The sequence below is a fragment of the Abramis brama genome (assembly GCF_963993115.1).
Source record: "Abramis brama genome assembly, chromosome: 5".
NCBI lineage: Eukaryota > Metazoa > Chordata > Actinopteri > Cypriniformes > Leuciscidae > Abramis > Abramis brama.
In genome coordinates this window covers 43120147-43142004 of record NC_139967.1, presented here as the reverse complement: position 1 = coordinate 43142004, position 21858 = coordinate 43120147, and the positions used below count along the sequence as shown (strand labels likewise).

General features: G+C 37.5%; 2 protein-coding genes across 6 annotated transcripts; both read right to left on the bottom strand.

Moving 5' to 3' along the window:
- Nucleotides 1-956: 956 nt before the first annotated feature.
- Nucleotides 957-3090, bottom strand: selenow1 (selenoprotein W, 1). Of its 2 annotated transcripts, none has more exons than XM_084113243.1 (6): nucleotides 2920-3090; nucleotides 2412-2436; nucleotides 2250-2303; nucleotides 2033-2107; nucleotides 1369-1465; nucleotides 957-1254 (listed from the first exon to the last, which is right to left on the bottom strand). In XM_084113243.1, exons 1-5 carry the CDS (start codon nucleotides 2946-2948, stop codon nucleotides 1388-1390), a joined length of 261 nt encoding a protein of 86 aa, XP_083969369.1. In that variant the 5' UTR covers nucleotides 2949-3090; the 3' UTR covers nucleotides 957-1254; nucleotides 1369-1387. The 2 variants fall into 2 exon arrangements, with proteins under 2 accessions (XP_083969369.1, XP_083969370.1); XM_084113244.1 differs by having other exon boundaries at nucleotides 957-1251.
- A 3428-nt stretch (nucleotides 3091-6518) lies between these two features.
- Nucleotides 6519-15873, bottom strand: ehd2a (EH-domain containing 2a). 4 transcript variants are annotated; one of them, XM_084113585.1, is made up of 8 exons: nucleotides 15616-15853; nucleotides 14626-14727; nucleotides 12752-13012; nucleotides 11290-11466; nucleotides 10900-10997; nucleotides 9293-9705; nucleotides 8465-8629; nucleotides 6519-8313 (listed from the first exon to the last, which is right to left on the bottom strand). In XM_084113585.1, the coding sequence occupies exons 3-8, from the start codon at nucleotides 12973-12975 to the stop codon at nucleotides 7741-7743; spliced, it is 1650 nt and encodes a 549-aa protein (XP_083969711.1). In that variant the 5' UTR covers nucleotides 12976-13012; nucleotides 14626-14727; nucleotides 15616-15853; the 3' UTR covers nucleotides 6519-7740. The 4 variants fall into 4 exon arrangements, with proteins under 4 accessions (XP_083969711.1, XP_083969710.1, XP_083969708.1 ...); XM_084113582.1 differs by having other exon boundaries at nucleotides 6525-8313; nucleotides 14626-14823; nucleotides 15616-15873; XM_084113583.1 differs by having other exon boundaries at nucleotides 6525-8313; nucleotides 14626-14836.
- Nucleotides 15874-21858: the final 5985 nt, after the last annotated feature.

Sequence of the window (21858 nt, the reverse complement as noted above, 5' to 3'; positions counted from 1 at the left end):
TGTCGAAACATACAGTGCATCGCACTCTGCTGCGTAGCTGCAGACCAACCGATCAGAGTACCTATGATGACCCCTGTCCACTGTCGAAAGCGCCTACAACGGGCACACGAGCGATAGAACTGGACCTTGGAGCAGTGGAAGAAAGTCACCTGGTCCAATGAGTCCTGTTTTCTTTTACATCACGTGGATGGCCGTGAACATGTGAGCCGTTTACCTGGGGAAGTCATGGACTGTAGGACAACATCAATCTAGTGGAGTGTGATGCTCTGGATAATGTTCTGCTGGGAAACCCTGGGTCCTGTCTTTCATGTGGACGTAACTTTGACACATGCCACATACCTAAACATTGTTGCAGAGCAAGTACCGTACACTCCTTCATGACAATGGTGTTCCCTGGTGGAAGTGGCACACTGCGCACATTGTTCAGGAATGGTTTGAGGAACATGTGTTGCCCTGGCCTCCAAATCACCCAGATCTGTGGATGTGCTGGACCATCAAGTTTGATCCACAGCGGCTCCACCTCGCAAACCTACAGGACTTAAAGGATCTTCTGCTAAAGTCTCGGAGCCAGACACCACAGGACGACCTCAGGGGTCTTGTAGAGTCCATGCCTCTGAGGGTCGACGCTCTTATGGCAGGACGTAGAGGACCAACAGCATATAAGACAGGTGTTCATAATATTTTGGCTCATCTGTATATAACTGTGAATTACACAAAAGCTAAATATTTGAATGGAACTAAAATGGCAAGATTGTAAAATGTATCAATTGTCCCTTTAGTTTCATCATCTCCTTCTATTTTATGTTTTGATAATGCTCCAAACCCTTCTATGACAGACTCTGGGTCATTCACATTATGCCTTGCTAAATAACACATTATGGATAATGTCTGTGCTGCCACCTTTTTTGTTAAAATGACAGCAATTTTAAAAAGTGTAGAAAAATAAAAGACAACACTTCACCATTAACATTTTTTATTGCATGAAAATCTTGAACAATGCCAAAATATTTCGTAAACTTGTGCAAACACAATGAGAAAAAAGATTGACATGTTCTGTCCATTTTTTATTTTCCCTTAATTTTTTCAGCCATTAAAGCGTTTATCTGAAGCAGTTTACATATAGAGTTTCCTGCTCTGAGTGTCTTCTCCTGGGAAGAGCGGATAGCATCAAGCAACATCCATGCAGAAAACACTTTGGATGTCACCATCATTGTTGCCCTGCCCAGGAGTCCAACAAACAGAGATGAAAAGCTGCTGAGAGAATACAAGACAAAATAGAATTAAAAAGAAAGATAGAAAGACAAGAAGATGAGATGGTAACATGCATTTTGCCAATAACAAAAGGGCTCTATGGTGGATTATTCTCACCTCTATGATCCGGTCATGCTCATTTCTTCATGGCCACCTCAATGGCAGTCACAACTTTTTTGAGTTTTGAATCGGAGTCAACAAACCCATCTCCATTCTGTCAAAGAAAATATCAGACAAATATAAAATATTACAGCTGTACTTGACCACTTTAGATTTGAGTAGCAAACAATTCAATAAAAAAGAAAGACTGTGCAGTAATTAGGAAGACATGTAACTGTACAATTTAAAGTCACCATGAAATAAAAATGGACAATTCTCTTTTTTATGGAATATTGCAGGAATATTTATTATTCGTGCACACAATTTTATTTTTTTAATTCATGTGCCCTTGTAATCTTTAATTAAAATAACTTCCCCTCCTTATTGCAGCTTCATCTCTTCTCTTCTCTGATGATGTGTTTACTGGCACAAGGGCGGGACAACCTGTCACTCACATGAGATCGGCCAATAGAAAACCACATCCATCCAACCAATTACCGATGGACAAAATCAAGTCCCGCCCTACATTCTTTCTGGTTCAAGAAGATTTCTGACTCAGATACATGTCACAATAATGAAGAAAAGACTATTTCAACGTCTGTTTCATGACGACTTAAAATACAGTTTAAGTGAGAAACAGTATGAATGCAATATATAACAGTGAGAGAGGATCAACTCTTACCTTCTTTGAGTGCACCAACTTGCCATTTACTTCCACTTCAAACCAGCCTGTGGTCGATGGTGTACCCACACCAGTCTGAGCATGACAAATCATAGTAAAATCAGAAAGATAATTATGAGAAAACAACACTTTGTCCAATTGTACACATTTTAACAATGCATCATGTTTTATTTTCAGAATTACATCATAAAAAATGGCAATCATTTAAATCACATACGATCTCAAGTTCGCCAGGGAATTCATCCTCAAGCAATGTCTTGAGTTTGGTGAACTATTTGAATAACAAAAGAGACAGATGTATAGATGCACAAGATTCTTCCACACGTTAATATTATATTCCATTATGATATACACACAATTAGTAATAAATAAAACCTACCTTAGGCCTGTACCCTCATCCACCACTAGGAGATGACAAACACACATACACACACACACATACACACACACACACACACACACACACACACGTGAAAAGTGAGGGAATCGGTGAAAGCATTTTTTTAACATTTCTGATTCCAGTCTTATAAGCCACCAGTCATGGTTCGCGAACATGTTTATTATGTAAATTGAAAATATTTAACCTATGCAAGCAAGAATCCAAACAATTCAACTCATTAGAAAAGCAGTGTCGCACCTAACAACCAGAACACATTGAGCAACAAAAAAGAAAAAACAGCAACCCTGACAGTTCCTGTCATTATTATTGCCCGACACATACGTAAGCTTTAATTGGTTAAACATTTCTTTTTTCGAACGTGTTAGGCTAAACTTAGCGTGTTTATAAGTCAGGTTTAGATTCTTTAAAAAAAAAGGAAAAAGCTCGAAAAGCTGGATTGAGCGTCAACAGTGTCGCAAAATAAATCGCCTAGTGCAATATAACCTACCAGTAAATGATATGAACTTTGACGGTCATCCTGACAGGTGCTGTGGGTCTTGACTGGATCAAGCGGTGGTTGTGCTGTGGTGTGTGTGCAGACACTCAACTGATGTATGTAATTACTTTCTGTTCTGGAATTTTGTTTTGCTGCTATTTCCTGGGATGTTATGAAAGACTCGAGGCGGGGCAACTGACGCATCATGCAGAGGCAGAGCACACACACTCCTCGCGAGACTTCATTCAGTTCCTGTTCACTACGGAGCAGCCCTTTAAGACCTATTCAGACTGGACTATTGTTCTTTGCTATTTTAATCCCGTCCGAATCTGTCATGTCAGTGTTTTTCTCACACAAAATCCCATGGAAAATCACTGTTTTCGGCGAACTCAGCGGTCCTCTGAGAAATCTCCGTCTGATATTGCTGATGTCTTCTCCTCGAGTGTTTTTAGACCTAACGTTACCTCTAAGTACCTAACGTACCTCTAAGTACCTGACGTTACCTCTAGCTAAGTTTCCTGAGCTAGCCTTTGCCCACCATCTTCGGCATGCTTCATTGCGTTTCAATGTGGATGGTATCCGAAGACAAAAAGAACCATCAAAGGCCTCCACGTGCAAATACATACCAAATATAAAACACATTTTTACTCACCTCAGATTCTCAGAGGCTTATTATACACACGCAACAAACGCCCCTTAATTATTATTTTTTTAACATTCTCATTACTCAGTCGGCAATTAATTATAGCCTACTGTTAGTTTTTACTGTCTATTTTTCCACTCGATGGTGCGCTTGATGAATGAATTACACAAAAGTGTTATGTCTCGTGAACAGTGGCGGAGCCAGAGGGGGGTCCGGGGTGGCACTGGACACCCCTGACATGCGATTGGCCACCCCGGGTGCCACCCCAAAATTTTATTTGCTACTGGCAGTTGCTGATGCTGATTTGAAAATAAAATAAAAAATTACGTTCGCCGGCAGCGCGTCGCGCGCGCAGTTTTCAAACGGACGAGCAGACAGAGGACAAGAGATGGTTGAAAGATACCGAACTTCCCGGATAAGAAAACATCATATTTGAAGTAAGTTTTCAAGGTTTAGCATCAGGGTGGTTTGCTCCGAATACATTAGGCCTAATACACGCATACAGTAGGCTACCTTGCCGTGTGTACGTTACAGTATACAAATGTTCAAGCCAATGCGAGGATAGGAGATCAAAACGCATGCAAAGAAGAGCAGAAACAAGCGATATTTCATAATGCGATCACTGACTGTGAAGCTTTATGGGTGTAGGGTGTTGATGGACTCGATCTATTGTGTTTTGATCATCATTAAATCTGATCTAGATGTAACGTTAGTCTTTGATAAAAATGCAATTTTCTCAGCTTTTTGCTCATGTTGCTTTTTATGAAACAACTGCCAACATTCAAGTGTTGATAAAAAAGATGCACGAAGCTAGAATAAAACAGATTTTTTTGTTGTTTAAAAGCATAGGGTCTGTTCTTTCTTTTGGTATGTTGAGATATTCATACAACAAAATATTCTGGGGTGCCATGAAATTGTGAAAATTACCAAAAACACCATTTTTTTATACTGGCGAGAATAGTTAAGATAAAAATGTTGGTAATTGGATGATGAAGAGAATATGAAGATGATTGGAATTTGGAATCATATTTTAAATTTGTCATATTTTTGAACAGGGTCAATTAAACATGAAAAGAAAGGGAGAGATAGGCTATCAGAGTTCTTTTTAAATAAGCACAAACATAGTCCAGTCATTTTTATGAAAAAAAAGGTTGAACAAATTGCAACAGAAGCAAACTCAAATAATTTTGTATCCTCAATATGTCCTGAGTAAGGAAAAAAAGTCCAGAAGAATCCCATTAGGGGAAAGTTTTGAAAACTGTTTCTGGGGATTCACTTTTTATTTTACCTACCTTTTGTCTTCTGCATTCTCCTTACCATTGTCTCCTGTTCTTGCCTCAGACTCGTCCCCCAGAAACAGTCCCATGGACCCAGCCCCAAACCCAATCTCTTAAAAATGAATAAAGGCTGGTTTCTAAAGTACTTCTTCCTGCCTCTATGTATTAATGCTCATGGGTAGCCAAAATGGGTTCCATTCAGACCTTAAGTATTTTACTGTTATTTGTCAACAAGATTTAACAAGACATTTCACCTGGCTATACCCAATGTTTAGACCTGTTGTGGTATTTATGCAAAATAGCACATCTGTAATTAGATAATGCACCGTTTGTCCATGTTAACAAACAATTTTAAAAAACTTGTCATACATTTTTTGTTTGTCTTGATATAAGTAATCAACTCCGTAATTTTCATGTTGATATCTAAAGGTTACATTTTTTACCCTATTCATGTGAGTAAAAGAATGAATAGGCGAATGAATAGGCTATATTTGGGTCTTTTTCGAAACTTTCCCCTAATGGGATTCTTAGGGACTTGTTTTTCCTTACTTAGGACATATTGAGGATACAAAATCAGTTGAGTTTGCTTCTGTTGCAATTTGTTCAAGGTTGACCCCCATTTTGGCTTAAAATGACTGGACTAACAGGCAGATCAGGTGCAAACAGACCCCAGCCCTTGCATCATCACTGGTTAGTCAGAGTCAGTGTGGTCAGACTTCAGAACCAGGAACAGCTCAGAGCATCTACCAGACACAGGCAGTCAATCACATACCCAATTCAGGAATTTAAGTTGAGATGATTTTGCCAGATTAAAAGGATAGTTCACCCAAAAATGAACACAAAAAAATAATTATAAATTAAATAATTATAATTAGAAAGAATAATTATAAATTATTATAAAGAAAGAATTATGTTGTATTAAATCTTCCTAGGATAAGATTTTATATTGATGGGCAATAAAATTGTTTACATGTTTCTGCTATATCTAATTAAAAAAAACATTTTTTTTGTAAATGTGAGGGTGTTTTTTTTTTTGGTAAATAAACGCAGCAGTTCATAACAGACACATGCTACGGTATCTTATCTCCTTGGTACTTCAGCTTTGTTTTCTGCAAATATTTTGGATGTTCAACACTTATAGACACAAACAGAGTGACCCAATTCCTTCCATAAGCTTTTCCACTGTGTATGTATGTGTGTGTGTGTGTGTGTGTACTGTGTACCCCCGAAAGTGGCAGTGGCCACCCCCTGGCCACCCCATGTATAAAACTCTAGTTCCGCCACTGCTCGTGAAGAAAAACGCACAGACTGCAAATACCAACGAGTGTTGTCACGGGTCGCGCGCTTTTGCCGATATAGCCTAGTCTAGTGATGATCAGTTCACTGAATAAAATTCTATATTTACAATAAGCACTTAGGCCTAACTGGAAAATAACTATAATTATAACTAAAACTATAATTAAAAATTAAAATTATAAAAAATAACTAAAGCTAAAATCAGCTTGAAAATGCTATCTCATGATGAAACAAAGGTGAATCCGTAATTTCTTTACCATTTAAAGGTATATAGGCTACAATTATTTCATAAGTCAATCGTGAAAGTCTGGTGGTCGAAAGCTTTTGGAAACATCAAATCCAGTAGAGAAGACAATTCTAGAGAAAGGGATTCACGATTGCACAGGACAAAGTTTGAGAGCGCACGCAGATGAAAGTTTATTATAAACAGCCACTGATATAAACTCCTAAAGTTTACTTACATATGGGTTTTTATAATAAATAAATAAATAAAATTATTAGGAGGCCTGGTCATAACTTTTCTACTCATTAACCTACTTCTAGTTGGTCAAACTAGTTCTTAAGACAGTCTGTGTCTGTAATTGGGCTTGACAATTTATTGTGCAATAAATGGACATATTGATATGATTATATACAGTAGGTTTCCTGAACAGGTGCTTAGCTGTAGGCTACATCGTGACAATGGTCATTATTCTATAAAATAATATCCAGCCTTTTTATACAGCTTCTAAGTAATATGCACAAAATAAAAAAAATAAAAACATTTTGCTACAACTCATAGACCAAACAAACTCTCAAAAAGATTTTTTGGACCAATTACTTGACTGCAATTACTTATTGGCCAACAGTTGTTGTTGTTGTTGTTTTTTTTAAATAAATTTTAATTGACAACTATAATTTGAAATGTAATAAGTCCCTTCAGGCTCTACAACACTTAAGTTTTGACATACTGTTCCTCAGCAACACTCTCGAGGGTGTTTCTGCAACAAGCCAAGACAGAACAAGCTGTTCCCAACCCTTGGGCAATCTGAACCATCAAAACAACTCGTCTCTTAACTGAGATTATATGGAGGATTTATTCGTCCAACTTTTGCAAACTATTAGTGATTTTTGGCATTATATGAGTGAATACATTAGTATTATTCATGACTTGCATGTTGAATAAACCCTATCATCATAAGCATTAGAGGCCATAATATGCCCTTTTACAAAGTCTTGATTTTGTTCTACTAGAATAGGTTTTCATGCTTGAATGTTCAAAAAACTCATATTTTTTTATATATATTTAACATTGTTGCTGCAAGTCTGTTTAGTTCCTGTCTCTATGAAGCCCCTCTTTCCAAAATGCAATCTGATTGGTCGGCTGGACCAGTTTTTTAAATTGCATATGCCTTGGATGGGAATTATTTAAATGATGAATATTATGACTTGTTCATTCCCAGATAAAACTCAAGTTTAGAAACAGTGCGCACTGATATAGAGAATAACTCCCTTTAGAGTGACGTTGTGCTTTGTAACTTTGCAGACCGTTTTCATGCTCAAACAGCAACATTACACATGAAAGAAAGTTGCATTTTTTTTTTTAAAGCATAAAAGGTCCTTATAAAGACCTGCAGACTATTCATTGTCTCTATTCTCTGTGGCAGAGATCTTGCGTGGTCTTTTGGAGGGCGGCACTAGATGTGCAGGTAGCTCATGAGGGAGCCCAAAGCCCTCCAACTTCACCTCAATGAGATGGCCAGCCAAAGCGAACTCCTCATCGTCTAACATGCCATCACAGTCCACATCTGCCAGCTTCCAGATCCGTCCCAGAACTGAGCTGGGCAGATGAGTGCTCATCATCCAGTTCTTCACTTTAGTCCCACTCAGCTTGCCCTCGTGAGGCGAGAGGTTGTAAAAGATCTCATCGTACTCTGGTTTATCTTTTGATACCACCCATTCTTCATCTGACACAAGATCACTTTCTCCATTGGATCTAGAGTGATGAAATGGGTTCCCCACAATGAAAGGGCCCATGTGAGACCCTTGAAAAGGTCCTCCTTGCACCAAAAGCTGGTCAGCTGCCTGTTCTTCTTCTTGGCGTAGAAGAGGCATCAACTTGGCAATGTCAGTGTTTAGGAGCTCGTCCAACCCACCTAAGAGCTTAGGCTTGAGGCCTTTAAACTTGAAGTCGTGACTCATGAGTTGCTCCTGTGTGATGATGTGAGAGTGAAACTGCTTGTCAGACAGATATCATATACTGTTGTGTAACTTACTTTTAATTCTCATGCTTATAGAAGCAGCAGAAAATAAATTTCATAATGGGCATGCTTGATTATAAAGTATTTGAACCGTTATACACCTGCATCTTGGCGCAATCAGGAAAATCTCCTTGTGGAATCTGATGCCTCTGTTGGATTCTTGAGTAGATGATGGGAAGATCATAGATTAGATCTCTCTTCTTTTTTCCTCTGCAGAAAACGAAAGGCATCTCTTCTTTTAGAGAGCCAATGATATAAGCATGGGCCTGTGGGTGAAGAAAGGAAAGAGAAGCCACGTTAATGTTTTAGTAGGACTACATCAACTGACCGCAACAAAACAAGCAGGTAGATGCATTTCAATCACAGCAACTAAATCATTAGTCAAAAAAAGACACCTTTCACAAATTCCATGTATTCTCATCTTCAAGACAATCGCTCCTGCAATCTCAAGCAAAAGCAGCTGTGTGTCACATATTATGTAGAGAAATATAAAAATAAAAAAAAACTTGCCTTGCCTTGCCTTGCAAAACATCAAATATCAAGTTTCATTAAAATCTCCACTTGTGTTTTCGAAGATGAACAAAAGTCCCCCCCCCGCCCCCACCCTGCTGTATTTCCAAATAAAACAGGAAGTTCAGATGCAACATGTTGAAAGGTCTGTCCTATTAAGAAAGGGTTTACATCACAGCTTGACAAAATAGGTTTTATGTTGATTGTAACACAAATATTTGTGAATATTTTTTATTCTTTTTCTTAGAAGAGAAAGATTTAAATGCATAAGCCTGTGTATCTGCTCAATGACAATTTTGTCAACTCATCTCAATCCTCTAACATAGATGACCTCAAAGCTAACAGACTTGGATTAAAAGTTACAGAAGTTCAATTGATATTTTATGGAACCAAATCGTGGAAAGCACAAAGGTCCTCACCCTCACAAGCCGTGCTCGTTTCACCAGATCATTGACTTTCCTCAGTGCAGAATTTCGTGGCAGGTTCCGAATGTCTGCAAAAAGGTCTTCCTCCTCTTGCTCAAACAGTTTCCGATTGTCTGTCATACGCATTGGAGAGGACCAGAAGGAGCCGATATAGACTCTCAGAACCTCTGGAGTGCAGAACACCTTTCCGAGGGACCACATAAGGGCGCCGTAGACTCGCATCAGCTCCTGGGAGTCCACCATGTCGGCCTTGTTGAGCACCACTCTGAGCTTGTCCTCATTGCCTCGCAATGCCATTATAGTATGTGAGAACTCATCAGAGATCTCTAGTTTGTGTGCATCACACAAGAGGATGATGCGGTCAACGTGCTCTGCAAACCAGCGGATAACAGCCGGAAAGTCATACCCTGAAAGAAGAAAGAGACGTTGAGGTAATGCAGGTGTTTGATCAGATATAAACTATGAGCAAATTTCAATTGGATGTGAGAGTTCCTATGCCCTACTCTGGCCCTCAATGTCCAAACTGTAATCAAACATACCTGAACAAACTAATCAAGGTATTCAGGTCTTACTAGAAAGCTATTTGAAGGTGTGTTTGATCAGGGTCAGAGCTAAACTCTGCAGGAAAGTGGATCTCAAGGGAGCCAACCCCACCCATAGTCACTCCGAAAGTCAGAGCCCTTGAAGTGAGGACTTTAGGGGGAGAAGGGCACTTGCATCTCTAATGTACCCGTTTGGAATGCACTTGGCAAAAGAGGCAATGAACGACTATGTAATTTTCTCATTATCTTCACCTGGAATGTTACTGTACATTTCAAAATTATATTTGTTTTTTTAAATGCATTATTTATTTGTGTGAGTGTGTGTGTGGTCTTGGTATTTCCTACGTTATGGGGACCAAATGTCCCCACAAGTAATCCTAGTACATTTTGACCTTTTTTTGGTTCCCATGATGAAACAAGCTTATAAATCATACAGAATGATCTTCTTCTTTTTTTTTATCTAAAAATGCAAAAAAAAATCTATTATGGTTAGGTTTAGGGGTAGGGTTTGTGTAGGGAGACACAATATACCGTTTGTACAGTATTATAATCATTACGTCTATGGATAAAATATGGAAACCCAACAAAATCCAGTGTGTGTTTGTGAGTGTGTGTTCCCTCAACTTGTTAAACTTGCTGTCTCTTCTTTGGATCCTGTTAGTTACTTTTACCTATATGTATCACTCTCATTCACATGACCATAAAGGATAAAATTACTTCCTTAAAGTGATCATCATATGCCCCCTTCACTAACAGACTTATAGAAGAGCCTTTAGTGAAGAAATTCAGTTGTTCAATTCCATTTGGAACAGTGTCCCCTTCCCGAAGTGCCCTTCAAGGGCACAAAAAAGCCCTATAATTCGCCCTATATTGTTGCATAATGTGCACCAAAGAGCATTGCAATCTTCTGAGGGCGACATCAGTGAGAAGAAATTCAACTCCACCTCTTTACTTGTATATGGAGTATAAAGGCACGCCTTGGTTGAAAATTATGATTTGCATGCAAGTCGTTTTATCCCTTCATTGATTGCATACAGCACTGTTTATGATGCTTTGTACCTCTACTCATTTTGCGTTTGGCCACAGACAGGATCCCTGGTGTGTCAATGATGCTGATACTCTCTAGGACTCGGTTGGGTAGATGTACACACTGGAATCTGAGAAACAGCAGATGAACATTACTCCATTCCAGTTGTCTTATGCTAATTCAGTATCTTTCAAATTGACAGAACATGGGAAAAACATCCACAGATGCTTCCTCAAAGGGATACCGTCAGCTTGAGCCAAATAATGATGCATTAGTGTTTTCCTCTCCAGGCTATGTCCACCCTTTCACAAGAGTAATCTCAGCTGGTTGAGTGATTTTGACTCTTTCAGTCCAAGTTCAACAGAGTTTTCCCCCGTGATTATTATTTCTTCCTATTGCATCATTGCTTCTGTCTCACTTACCGATTGAGGAAAGTTGTTCCAAATGGGCTGAGTTTGCGGAAAGGCTTGTTGGGATCCACAGTTAAAGCATTTCCATGAATAATTCCCTCAATCTTTCCATGCATTATAGCAGTGAAACTGTTGGTTGTTGGTTCTGGGCCTACTCTGCTTCCTGGATACTCTTGTTCAAGAAGATATCTGCCACACATAAGAACACACTGCTTAAACTAGATCATAATAATAATAGAACTAGAATAGTTTAGGGTCCAATACTCACTATTAACTAGTTGCTGAACAGCATAGAATATAATTGGTAACAGTTTAGTTTAGGGTCCAATACTCACTATTAACTTGCTGAACAGCATAGAATATAATTGGTAACACTTTAGTTTAGGGTCCAATACTCACTATTAACTAGTTGCTGAACAGCATATTGGCTGTTTATTAAATGTATAAAGCACATATTAATGCCTTATTCTGCATGACCATATTCTACATCCCTTAATCTTACCCAATACCTAAACTTAACAACTACCTTACTAACTATTAAAAGCAGTAATTAGGAGTTTATTGAGGCAACAGTAGTTAATAGTTAGTTAATAGTAAGAATTGGGCCATAATCTAAAGCAGGGATGGGCAACTTCGGTCCTGGAGGGCCACTGTCCTACAGAGTTTAGCTTCAACCCTAATCAAACACACCTGAACAAGCTAATCAAGGTCCTCAGGATTACTAAAAAATTACAGGCAGGTGATTTTTTCAGGGTTGGAGCTAAACTCTGTAGGACAGTGGCCCTCCAGGACCGAAGTTGCCCATCCCTGATCTAAAGTGTGACCATATAATCCCTTGAACAGGCAATGTGCACTACAACTCTTCAGTCTCTTATAGGAGGCGTGAGAAAGAGTTTTTCATCTTTTTTCATTTATCATAATTATCATAATTGGGCCTGTTTTAAGATTGTGGGTCACATGGCTTTGTTCAAGTTTTCTGGGATCAAACAGTGACCTAAAGTCAACACTGTTACCAATGGTGCAGGACATTCTGACTTTGTGGAAAGTAATTATATATTAATCTTTTCCTCAGTAAAAAAATAAAAATAAAATAAAGAGATTATGAGCATTGTCTTATGATACTGAAAAACAAGTCACATGTTGTTCATGATGTTATTTAGCGCATTATGAAATGTTTGTATCCCCTGAGATGCATGTAGTCCAGATATAATCATTTTCCACTCTTGCCTGTTTAATGAATAATATAATATAATATAATATAATATAATATAATATAATATAATATAATATAATATTTGTATAACAGTGGTAAAAGATGCATTTTTTCAAGACACATAATTACTTAGATGTGAAATATATCTTAAACATGTTTTTATACTTTTATTAATTCACATGTAACAAGTTTTAATTAAAAAATTGTATAGCACTTATAACTATGTGTATTGCTCTGAAGAAAGACGCAATTATTATTCACCTGATAAAAGTGGTCTTGCCTGTACAGCACTGACCCACCACTAGTATCATGGGCTTGTTGTCGAAGTCTGCATCTTCAAGGCTTGATGAGTGGAAATCTGAGAAACCATAATACTTCTCCAGAGGAAGCAGTTTTTGCTGGTAGAGGGTCTTTAAAGCCTCAGTAACTGTATGAACTTCCTTCAGACATTTACCACCCCTGTTCTTCATTTCTTTACCAGCCATTGGGCTGCAGCAGTCTGAGAGCTTCAGTAGAGTTTTCCTACATGTACATACATAATACAAATTAATTAATATATTATGGTTTTAATGGTAGAGAGAGAGAGAGAGAGAGAGAGAGAGAGAGAGAGAGAGAGAGAGAGAGAGAGAGAGAAAATTGCACAAAATGAAACAATAAAACACATCTTCAACAATTATTAGGTGAAAAAAGATGCCTGTCACAAATGCCTGCCAGATGTCACAAAAAGAGGGAGGAGTCGACTAATCAGTAATAATCAGTAATGGCTTACACACACACACACTCGCACGCACACGCTCACACACGCACACTCACTGAATTCTAAATTGTTCATAGAATTCTGAAATGTTGATTAAAGGGGTGGTTGATTATGATTTTTGAACTTTAGTTGGTGTGTAAATGTTGCTGTTTGAGCATAAACAACAAGTTACAATGCTCAAAGTTCAAAGCAAAAGGAGATATTTGCATATGTGCAAGCTGTTGAAGCTCCATCCTCTGTGCCGGGAGCAGCAGCTCATTTGCATTTAAAGGGCCAGACACAAAAACAGTGCGTTTTTGCTCACCCTCAAAAATGGACATCTTAACATCTATATAAAAATATCTGTGGGGTATTTTGAGCTATAAAATGTCACATACACACTCTGGGGACATCAAAGACTTATTTTACATCTTGTGAAAAGGGCATTATACCACCCCTTTAATTGTTCTACTTACCCCTTAAATGTTTTCACAATACATTGAAATAATTGTCATGCCAATAAAGCACGTTTGAATTGAATTGAATTGAATTGAATTGAATTGAATTGAAGAGAGAGAGAGAGAGAGAGAGAGAGAGAGATAGTCAGTAATGTGACGTATAGCATTAGACTTATAGTATATATATATAGTGCAGAGAAATCAGAAAATGCTTATCAAGAACATTTATGCTTTGTCTTGCCATGTCAGGAGGAAGGAAACATCAGATTATAAACACAGTGGTTGACCAACACAAGACTTTTAAATAACAAAGTCCTAAAACCCAAGTACAATTCACTTTTTAGAGGTCCAACAGCTTGTCCCTTTGAGGGTGCTGCTATGTTGACATCTTTTACCCCTAAAAGGCTCACAGTATTATCTTACACTCTTACAAATAAATGTTCTTTATTGGCATCTACGGTTTTATGAAGAACCTTTAACATCCAATGAACCTTTTGATTGCACAAAATGATTTTAATAGTGGGGGAAAAAAAATTTCCCCTTCCTTTTAGGGATCTGGAAACCGTTATTCATGCATTTATTTCAACAAGACAGGACTACTGCAATTCATTGTATTTAGGAATTACTCAATCTTGTTTATCTCGCCTCCAGCTGGTCCAAAATGCTGCGGTCAGGGATATGAAAGTATTACTCCTGTTTTGATTAGTTTGCATTTTTTATATATATTCTGACATTGTATAATAGTATAAGAATGACTTCATAGTTTTATGGTGCTTTCATAGCTTTATGGTTCATGCTGCTACCCCAAATTCATCTGTGCATACTTCAATCAATGCATTGTTTAACTATTAATTATTAATTGACTATACACTGTCAAGTGCATTTAACAACTTACACTGCATGCAGTGATCACATTTAACAATAAGTGTAGATGGACTCACTTTGGCAGTGCTGTAGAGCTAACAGATGTGCTCTTATCCCAGACACATCTGCAGAACAGAGGGGAGTAGCCCACTCTTTCTCAGGACTCTCTCAGATTTTGCCTTTTTCCAAGGGTGGAGTGAGACATATAAAGCATTCAGAAATGATAGTGTCATGCCATCTGTCTGGAGCTCAGCCTTAGAGCTCATAAACATGGGCTGAGGGTGGAAACTGTGGAGATTATTTCCTTCATAACTGAGACATGAACATGTACATACATACTGTTTTAGTGTTGGATTTTGTAATGCATAAAACAACAAAAGTACAAAAAATACTGTTATGTAAGCTTTTATAAACAGCAATAATTGCAGTGCTTACACACTAATGGCAAGTAGATCTTATTTTAGGTTTGAATTGGCTGATCTAATATCATTTTAAAAGTTAATTTTTTTCAATGATAGTTACAACCAGTGTTGGGAAAGTTACTTTTAAACGTTTTTTTTGTTTGTTTTTTTTAACTTGTACTTTTACTTATTGCATTACTTAGTGACTTTTAATGGAAAGTATTTTGTATTACTGTTTCTCACCTGGGCTGGGCTTGCTTGTTTGTTTTTTAATAACAAAGTTTTGCAAATGTAAAGTCCCATTCACACCAAAAGCAAAATTATTATTTCTCTTTTCACATCAAAAGACGATCCTGCGCACACAACGCCTCTGCCTTACTCCCAATTTCTCACAACATGGGGCAAGAGAGGTGTCAGCTAATGAATGGGAAATCAAATTAAGTTGAACTACTTACTTGAAAATCCAATATTTTCTTGTAAATTTAAAAGAAATGTTACTTTAGTCGTTACTTTAAACAAGAAATATGATTAGGTAACTCGCATTACTACACCCAACACATGGTTACAACTGAAGTTAATTGACATATATCAGTTCATATTCATATTAAAAATTGAAGAAGAAAAAAAGATTAAATAAGAATGCTAAGCCATATCTGAAGGTCTTACCTGTTTAGGACGAGTTAAGATTTTCTTTATGCAACAGCAATTGCAGTTTACTTCTTCCTTCAAAATGCACAAAGTAAAAGTTGAGTCATTTGGCTTTCCTTTTGAGGACTATATATAGGTTTTAGCAGATGGTGATGTGCAGATGTCCTATTGTCTTCAGTGTCCCAATGCTGGATGAAGACAACTGTCCTCCTCTGCAGTCAGACACAGCAAAGCTTTCAACATCAACCATTTTCCACGCCTGTTCAGCACTAGTGCTTCCCTCTGGTTCGGTCTTCTTATGTTACAATTATAAGGGAGAGGTCTGAGTAAACCAGTGAATTATAATTTTTTTATAGCCAAGCTCATCATCCTTAAGTGTTCACTGAATGGAACTAATTATATGCAGGCAATTTGTATATGTCTTTCTGTTAACTATTTTACCATTAAAAGATTGTGGACAGAGCTTATGATAGAACTGGGGCCGGTTTCACAAAGATAGACTTTGACTATGGCTTAGATATAGTCAGACTTCAGATAGACATCACAATCAGACCGTTGCACAAAGCACTTAAAGGAGAAGTTCACTTTTAAAATGAAAATTCTGTCATCATATAATCACTCTCATGTTGTTTCAAACCTGTATGAATTTCTTTCTTCTGCTGAACACAAAGGAAGATATTTAGAAGAATGTCAGTAACCAGACAGTTTTTGGGTCCCATTGACTTATATTTTTTTCCTACTATGGAAGTCAATGGGACCCAAAAACTGCCTGGTTACTGATATTCTTCTAAATATCTTCCTTTCTGTTCAGCAGAAGAAAGAAATTCATACAGGTTTGAAACAACATGAGGGTGAGTATATGATGACAGAATTTTCATTTTAAAAGTGAACTTCTCCTTTAAGACTCTGACTATCTTAAGTAGGACTACACTGCAATGCATTCTGGGTAAAATAAGACACTTTTCAAAACAAAAAACATGGCGAATCGAGTAAGCGATCAGTGCAGTTTACCCCAGTGGAAAATATGTGTTTGTTGGAGGAGTATAACAGTTACAAGTTCATTTTACTTGGGAAATTTAGCGGAGAATGTACACTGTAAAAAATATTTTTGCAATTTAGTTATTTCAACTTATTTTTGTGAGTAGAGATAACTAGATTGTCCAGACAACAAGAAATTGTAAGTTTTCTTGTCCTCAACTAGACTGAAAGTTGAATAAACAACTTAAATTGTTATTTTAACTCAAAAATGTATGTTTAAACAACTGCACTAGATTTTCTGTTGAATTAACAAGTATAATTGTTATTTTAACTTATAAATGTAAGTTGAAACAACTGCACTAAATTTTCTGCTGGTTTTACTTCAATTATACTCTAAATGACTTTAATAGAAGTAAATTTACTTTGTAAACTAAACTTAGTAAACTAAACTTAATTTATCTATATATCTTGCTGTCTGGTATACCTGGACGCTGTGTTCTCAATTTTTTGATGTAGTGTCTGATGAATGCTGATGAGTGTTTATATATTGACTGGCTGTGTTTATGTTTTGAAAGCATTGTTTGATTTTGAGCACAGATCAAATGGTTTTGAGGCAAGTGTTTGATTTTGCCAGAAGAGTCAGGGGTTTTGTGAATGTAGTTTAAAGACTGGGTTTTGTGTTTAAAGTTTTGAGAATATGGGTGAAGGTTTCAAGAAATGTGTCTTAGCAATTGTGAAATACTGTAAGAAGGGAGAGTATGGTGGAAGAAAGACATTACAGTTTTTCTCGATTGTTTACACACATTTTCTGAAAGCATGCCTCATATTCTCAGAACTCTACACACAAATCCAAAAACACACACACAATGGGCAAAACCCCTCAATTCTCCTGCAAAATGAAACTTTACATTCAAAACAATGTTATTTCTTCTCAAAATGGTATTTTGTTTTCAAATGACACACACAAACCATCATATGAATAGACATTTATAATACCAGTTGAACACTGATGTGCTCAATGTAAAACACTATGATGAATGCAAAACACTTCTTCTCCATTCATCATAATGACTTAGGCCTTTTTTTGTTCAGTGTTACACTTACTACAGACAGTACATACATAAGTGTGTTGTAAAATATTTGAGAATATTGTTTTTATACTCAGAACACACAAATACACGGTAACAAATATATTTTATTTTTCCCACAAAAACAATGTACACAGTGTACATCCCAACCAACACAAAGTTATACAGTGGTCTACATACAAAACAACAGAAGAATTGACTGTATACAGTTACAGTAAAAAAAAAAAAAAAAAAAAAATCCAATGTTGGCATCCATTGCTCCATTGAAGAGCTCACCTGTTGCCCTTTTATGCTAAAGCTCTGATTGCTAATTGTAAAACTGTGTGACAGGTGTTTGCCCATGTGATGAGTCAGTGTGCATATTTGAATGGCAGTGTGTTCCTTCTGAAAACAAGAGATTTTCTGCATGAAAATTGTGCCAAAAGCAGATCATTGTGTGTAGTGTTTTGAAAAAGGTGTGTTTTAGAACTGCAATCTGAGTGTAAAGCAGGAATTGTGCTTGTAGTTTAGCAGAATTGGTTCAGGGGGTTGGTGAATGAGTTGCATGTTGTGGTCATTGTGTCTCAAGTACCAGAAAATGTGTGTAAACAATCGAGAAAAACTGTAATAAAATGCTGCTCATTTTGAAACCAGTCGCGTATTCTCGGACCACGGTGAAAGCTCACATTGTCCCAAATGACAACATACATGGGACGCTCCGCCTGCTCGCGCTCCCTCTGCTCGAGCAGAGCACCCCGTAGACCATCCAGGAATGTTAGTAGCAGTTCGGTGTTGTATGACCCAACAGTAACATGACTGTTGAGAACCCCATAGCTGCTGATGGCAGCACAGATGGTTACATTTCCACCACGCTGGCCAGGCAGTTCAATAATGGCACGTTGACCTATCACGTTGCGACCTCTTCTTCTCCTTTTGGCTAGATTGAATCCAGCTTCATCCATGAAAATGTATTCATGAGGCATAGCCATTGAGTCAAGCTCAAAGATTCTCTGTACACAGTGAAAACTACATTTAGTTCCATAAATGACACAGTAAGATGTATACATGTGCTGCTTCCCAAACTACACAGTACTTTCTAGTACTGAGTTTACTTACTTGCACATATTGACATCGTAGCTCTTTCACTCTCTCACTATTTCGCTCAAATGGTACCCGATAAACTTGTTTCATCCTTATCTTGTTGCGTTGCAGGACACGATCAATTGTTGACAGACTCACACTATTTATTCCCTCGAAATGTACGTTGTCTTCTACAATCCGCTGCTGTATTTCATGCAGTCGAATTGCATTGTTCTGACGGACCATATCCACAATAAGTGTCTCCTGGTGTTGTGAGAACATGCGTGTCCTTCCACCCTCATGAGGCCGTCTTTCAATTCTGTAAAAAGAACCCCATTTAGTTAGAAGTATACACATACACACACATTTTATTCAGTAAATGTTTTCAAAACACAGTACCATGGAAAAGTTATGTCTCATTGTCCCCTTTCTGAGACAAGTATACTTTACCTGTTTTCTTCTCTGAAGGTCCGAATTATAGAAGCCACTGAGAACCTGCTTAGGTTTGGTTGCACACGTTGCCCTGCCTCCCTCATAGTCATGCCATGCACCAGAACATGATCTATGACAGTTGCTCGAATGTCATTTGAAATTATTGATCTGCTTGGTCTTTGTCCTCGCCCACCACCTCTGACACAGACTCCTCTTCCTCTTCCTCTTCCTCTTCCTCTTCCTCTGTTCTGCTCCATTGTTGGATCAACTCATGCCATTTGCATTTGACTAGGCTTAAATACTGTTTTCTAATTGTGTGCACTGATTGGACACGTGTTTTCAATTTTGAGTGGTAGTGTGTAAAGGATGAGAACAGTGTGTTAGTTGTGTTTAACTTCTGTAGCCTGTGTGCACCATTCTGGGTACAAGTGTATGACACTGCAAAGTTGTGTTCTGTGTTTGAGAATGTGTTTAGAGTTTTGGTAAATGGGCGATTCAGATTCGCAAATTGTGTCCTAAACAGATGAATAGTGTTTAAGATTTTGACAACAGTGTGATTGATTTGATAAAAGAGTTTTGGCAGTTGCCAGTTTAGTTTTTACAATGGGATTTAGTGTTTTAGCAATTCAGAAAAACTGTAATTATTAGGCATTGTTATTAGGTATGTGGAATAGATGTAAACATATGCCAGTACAGTATAAGTACTGCTGTACTAAATTAAATGTTATAATTTTTTGCAATTTTTGTGATCTCTCTTATTTTTTAAATGCTAAATATGTTGTAGATTCTGCAGGGGTGGCTAACAACATATTCACTCAACTGTAATTACCAGTAGCTACATGCTAGTTAGATTAACTATACCCTAAATGTTAATATTGAGCCCCATTTTTAGAACCAAGGTGGCATGTAGATAAAGAGATGTGACTTTAAATCTAGACTGTGTTAACATATTATGAGTTCATGAGTGCATTTATGTTCTTTCGAGAAACAATCTATAAAAATCTTCTCTGCACTTTCAGATTGACAAATCTGTGCTCTCTGTCATGACTGATGAGCAAATTGCAAAGTATATTAATTCATATGGTGACCGACTGGCTGTCCTCTCCTTCTGTCAACAAACAGCGGCCTGCTCAGATAAAGAATCTCTGTTACAGAATTTGAGAGATAAAATTGAAGCAAGGAAACTGGGATCAAAGTCAGCTAAAACTTTGAATGTTAAACCATTCCCTAAGCAAAAAAAATTTATTAGCAAGACACAAAAATGTATCTGCAGAAAAAACCTCAAGAAGAATTGAAATTGGATGGCTTCACTTCTGCCGTAATGGATACCAGCAAGTGAGGACCAGTAATGGTGGTGGCACTAGACATGTTACGGTTGAAAAAAAGACAACTGTTTCACAAATCATGGAAATGGGAAAGAACCTTTTTTTCCCAAATGGGCAGTCACCAAAAGGTCCAGAAACAGACTTCACTTTTCATGTTTGTGACTTTAAAAGAAACCAAATACCCTTGGATAGCACTGTTGGATATCTGTACGAACAATCAAAACTCAAAATGTTAAGATTTTACATTTGCACTAAACAGGAGGTGTGTCTCATAGACATATAATCTTTATTGGATGGAGAAAAAGAGGAATGTAATGAACACTCAACACTTGGATTAGACAGTGATAAGAGACCTGCTGAAAAACTGTTATCGCATGGATGTGACAGTGATTCTGAGGATTCAATCTCACATTTATTGGATGATGGACTTTCATCAAAAAAAGACACCAAGAGGAAGGTTAGTAAAATCAACAAGACTTTGACTTTAAGTTATTTAAATGTATTTTGGGCTTCATTTTTAAATACAGTGACAGAATTGTTGTAAATGTGTTTAATTTAGCTGAGTGGCTATTAATATAATTAATTTAGCTGAATGGCTGAGTTAATCATGGAATGTTATATTGCATGTTCTCCAGAGAACTAGAAGAATGGAGGATGTGACAGAGTGGTTTGACTTTAGAGACCATGGGAGTAGAGACACCCAGCACTTCACACAGCTTCCTTTCATCACCAAATGTTACCAAAAGAACATGCACAGTCCAAAGACTCATAAGCACCTCAAGTGAAGAGGAGATTGATGAATTGTGGAATCAAAGTGTGCCGGAACCGAAGAATCCACAGCATTCACATGATATACAACGAGGCTGTGAATTCGTTGACTTGACCGATCAGATTCCTCCACAACACAACAACATATTTGAAACCCTTGGAGATTGTTGTATAATATCAAGAAAATGCAATTACCTGCCTCCTTGTTTATTATAGATGCCTTTATTGTTACACATATTTAGCCAATGTATTGGATATAATGCATTGCATTCAATGTTATTATTTATTTTGTTTGTAAAAGATGGCTTATATTGTTTTGGCATAGATGTACAGTAATTGGTTTTGTATGTATATGTGACTGTGCCAACCCATGTTAAGAGGAGCAGAAAAGTGTGATTATGTGTGTGTGCTAGACTCCTAGAACTTTAAATGAACTCAGCCATCTTAGTTGAGTTTACTGGAGTTCAAGGACATGAAGAGGTGGACCGCTTGCACATGCCTGGAGAAGGATCTGGGAAACTTTGGAGGAGTGTCAACCTAACGCCTGTTAAAAACAACAGGAGTATAAAAGACTGATGAACTGACTGCCTCTTGGGATACTGATACACCAG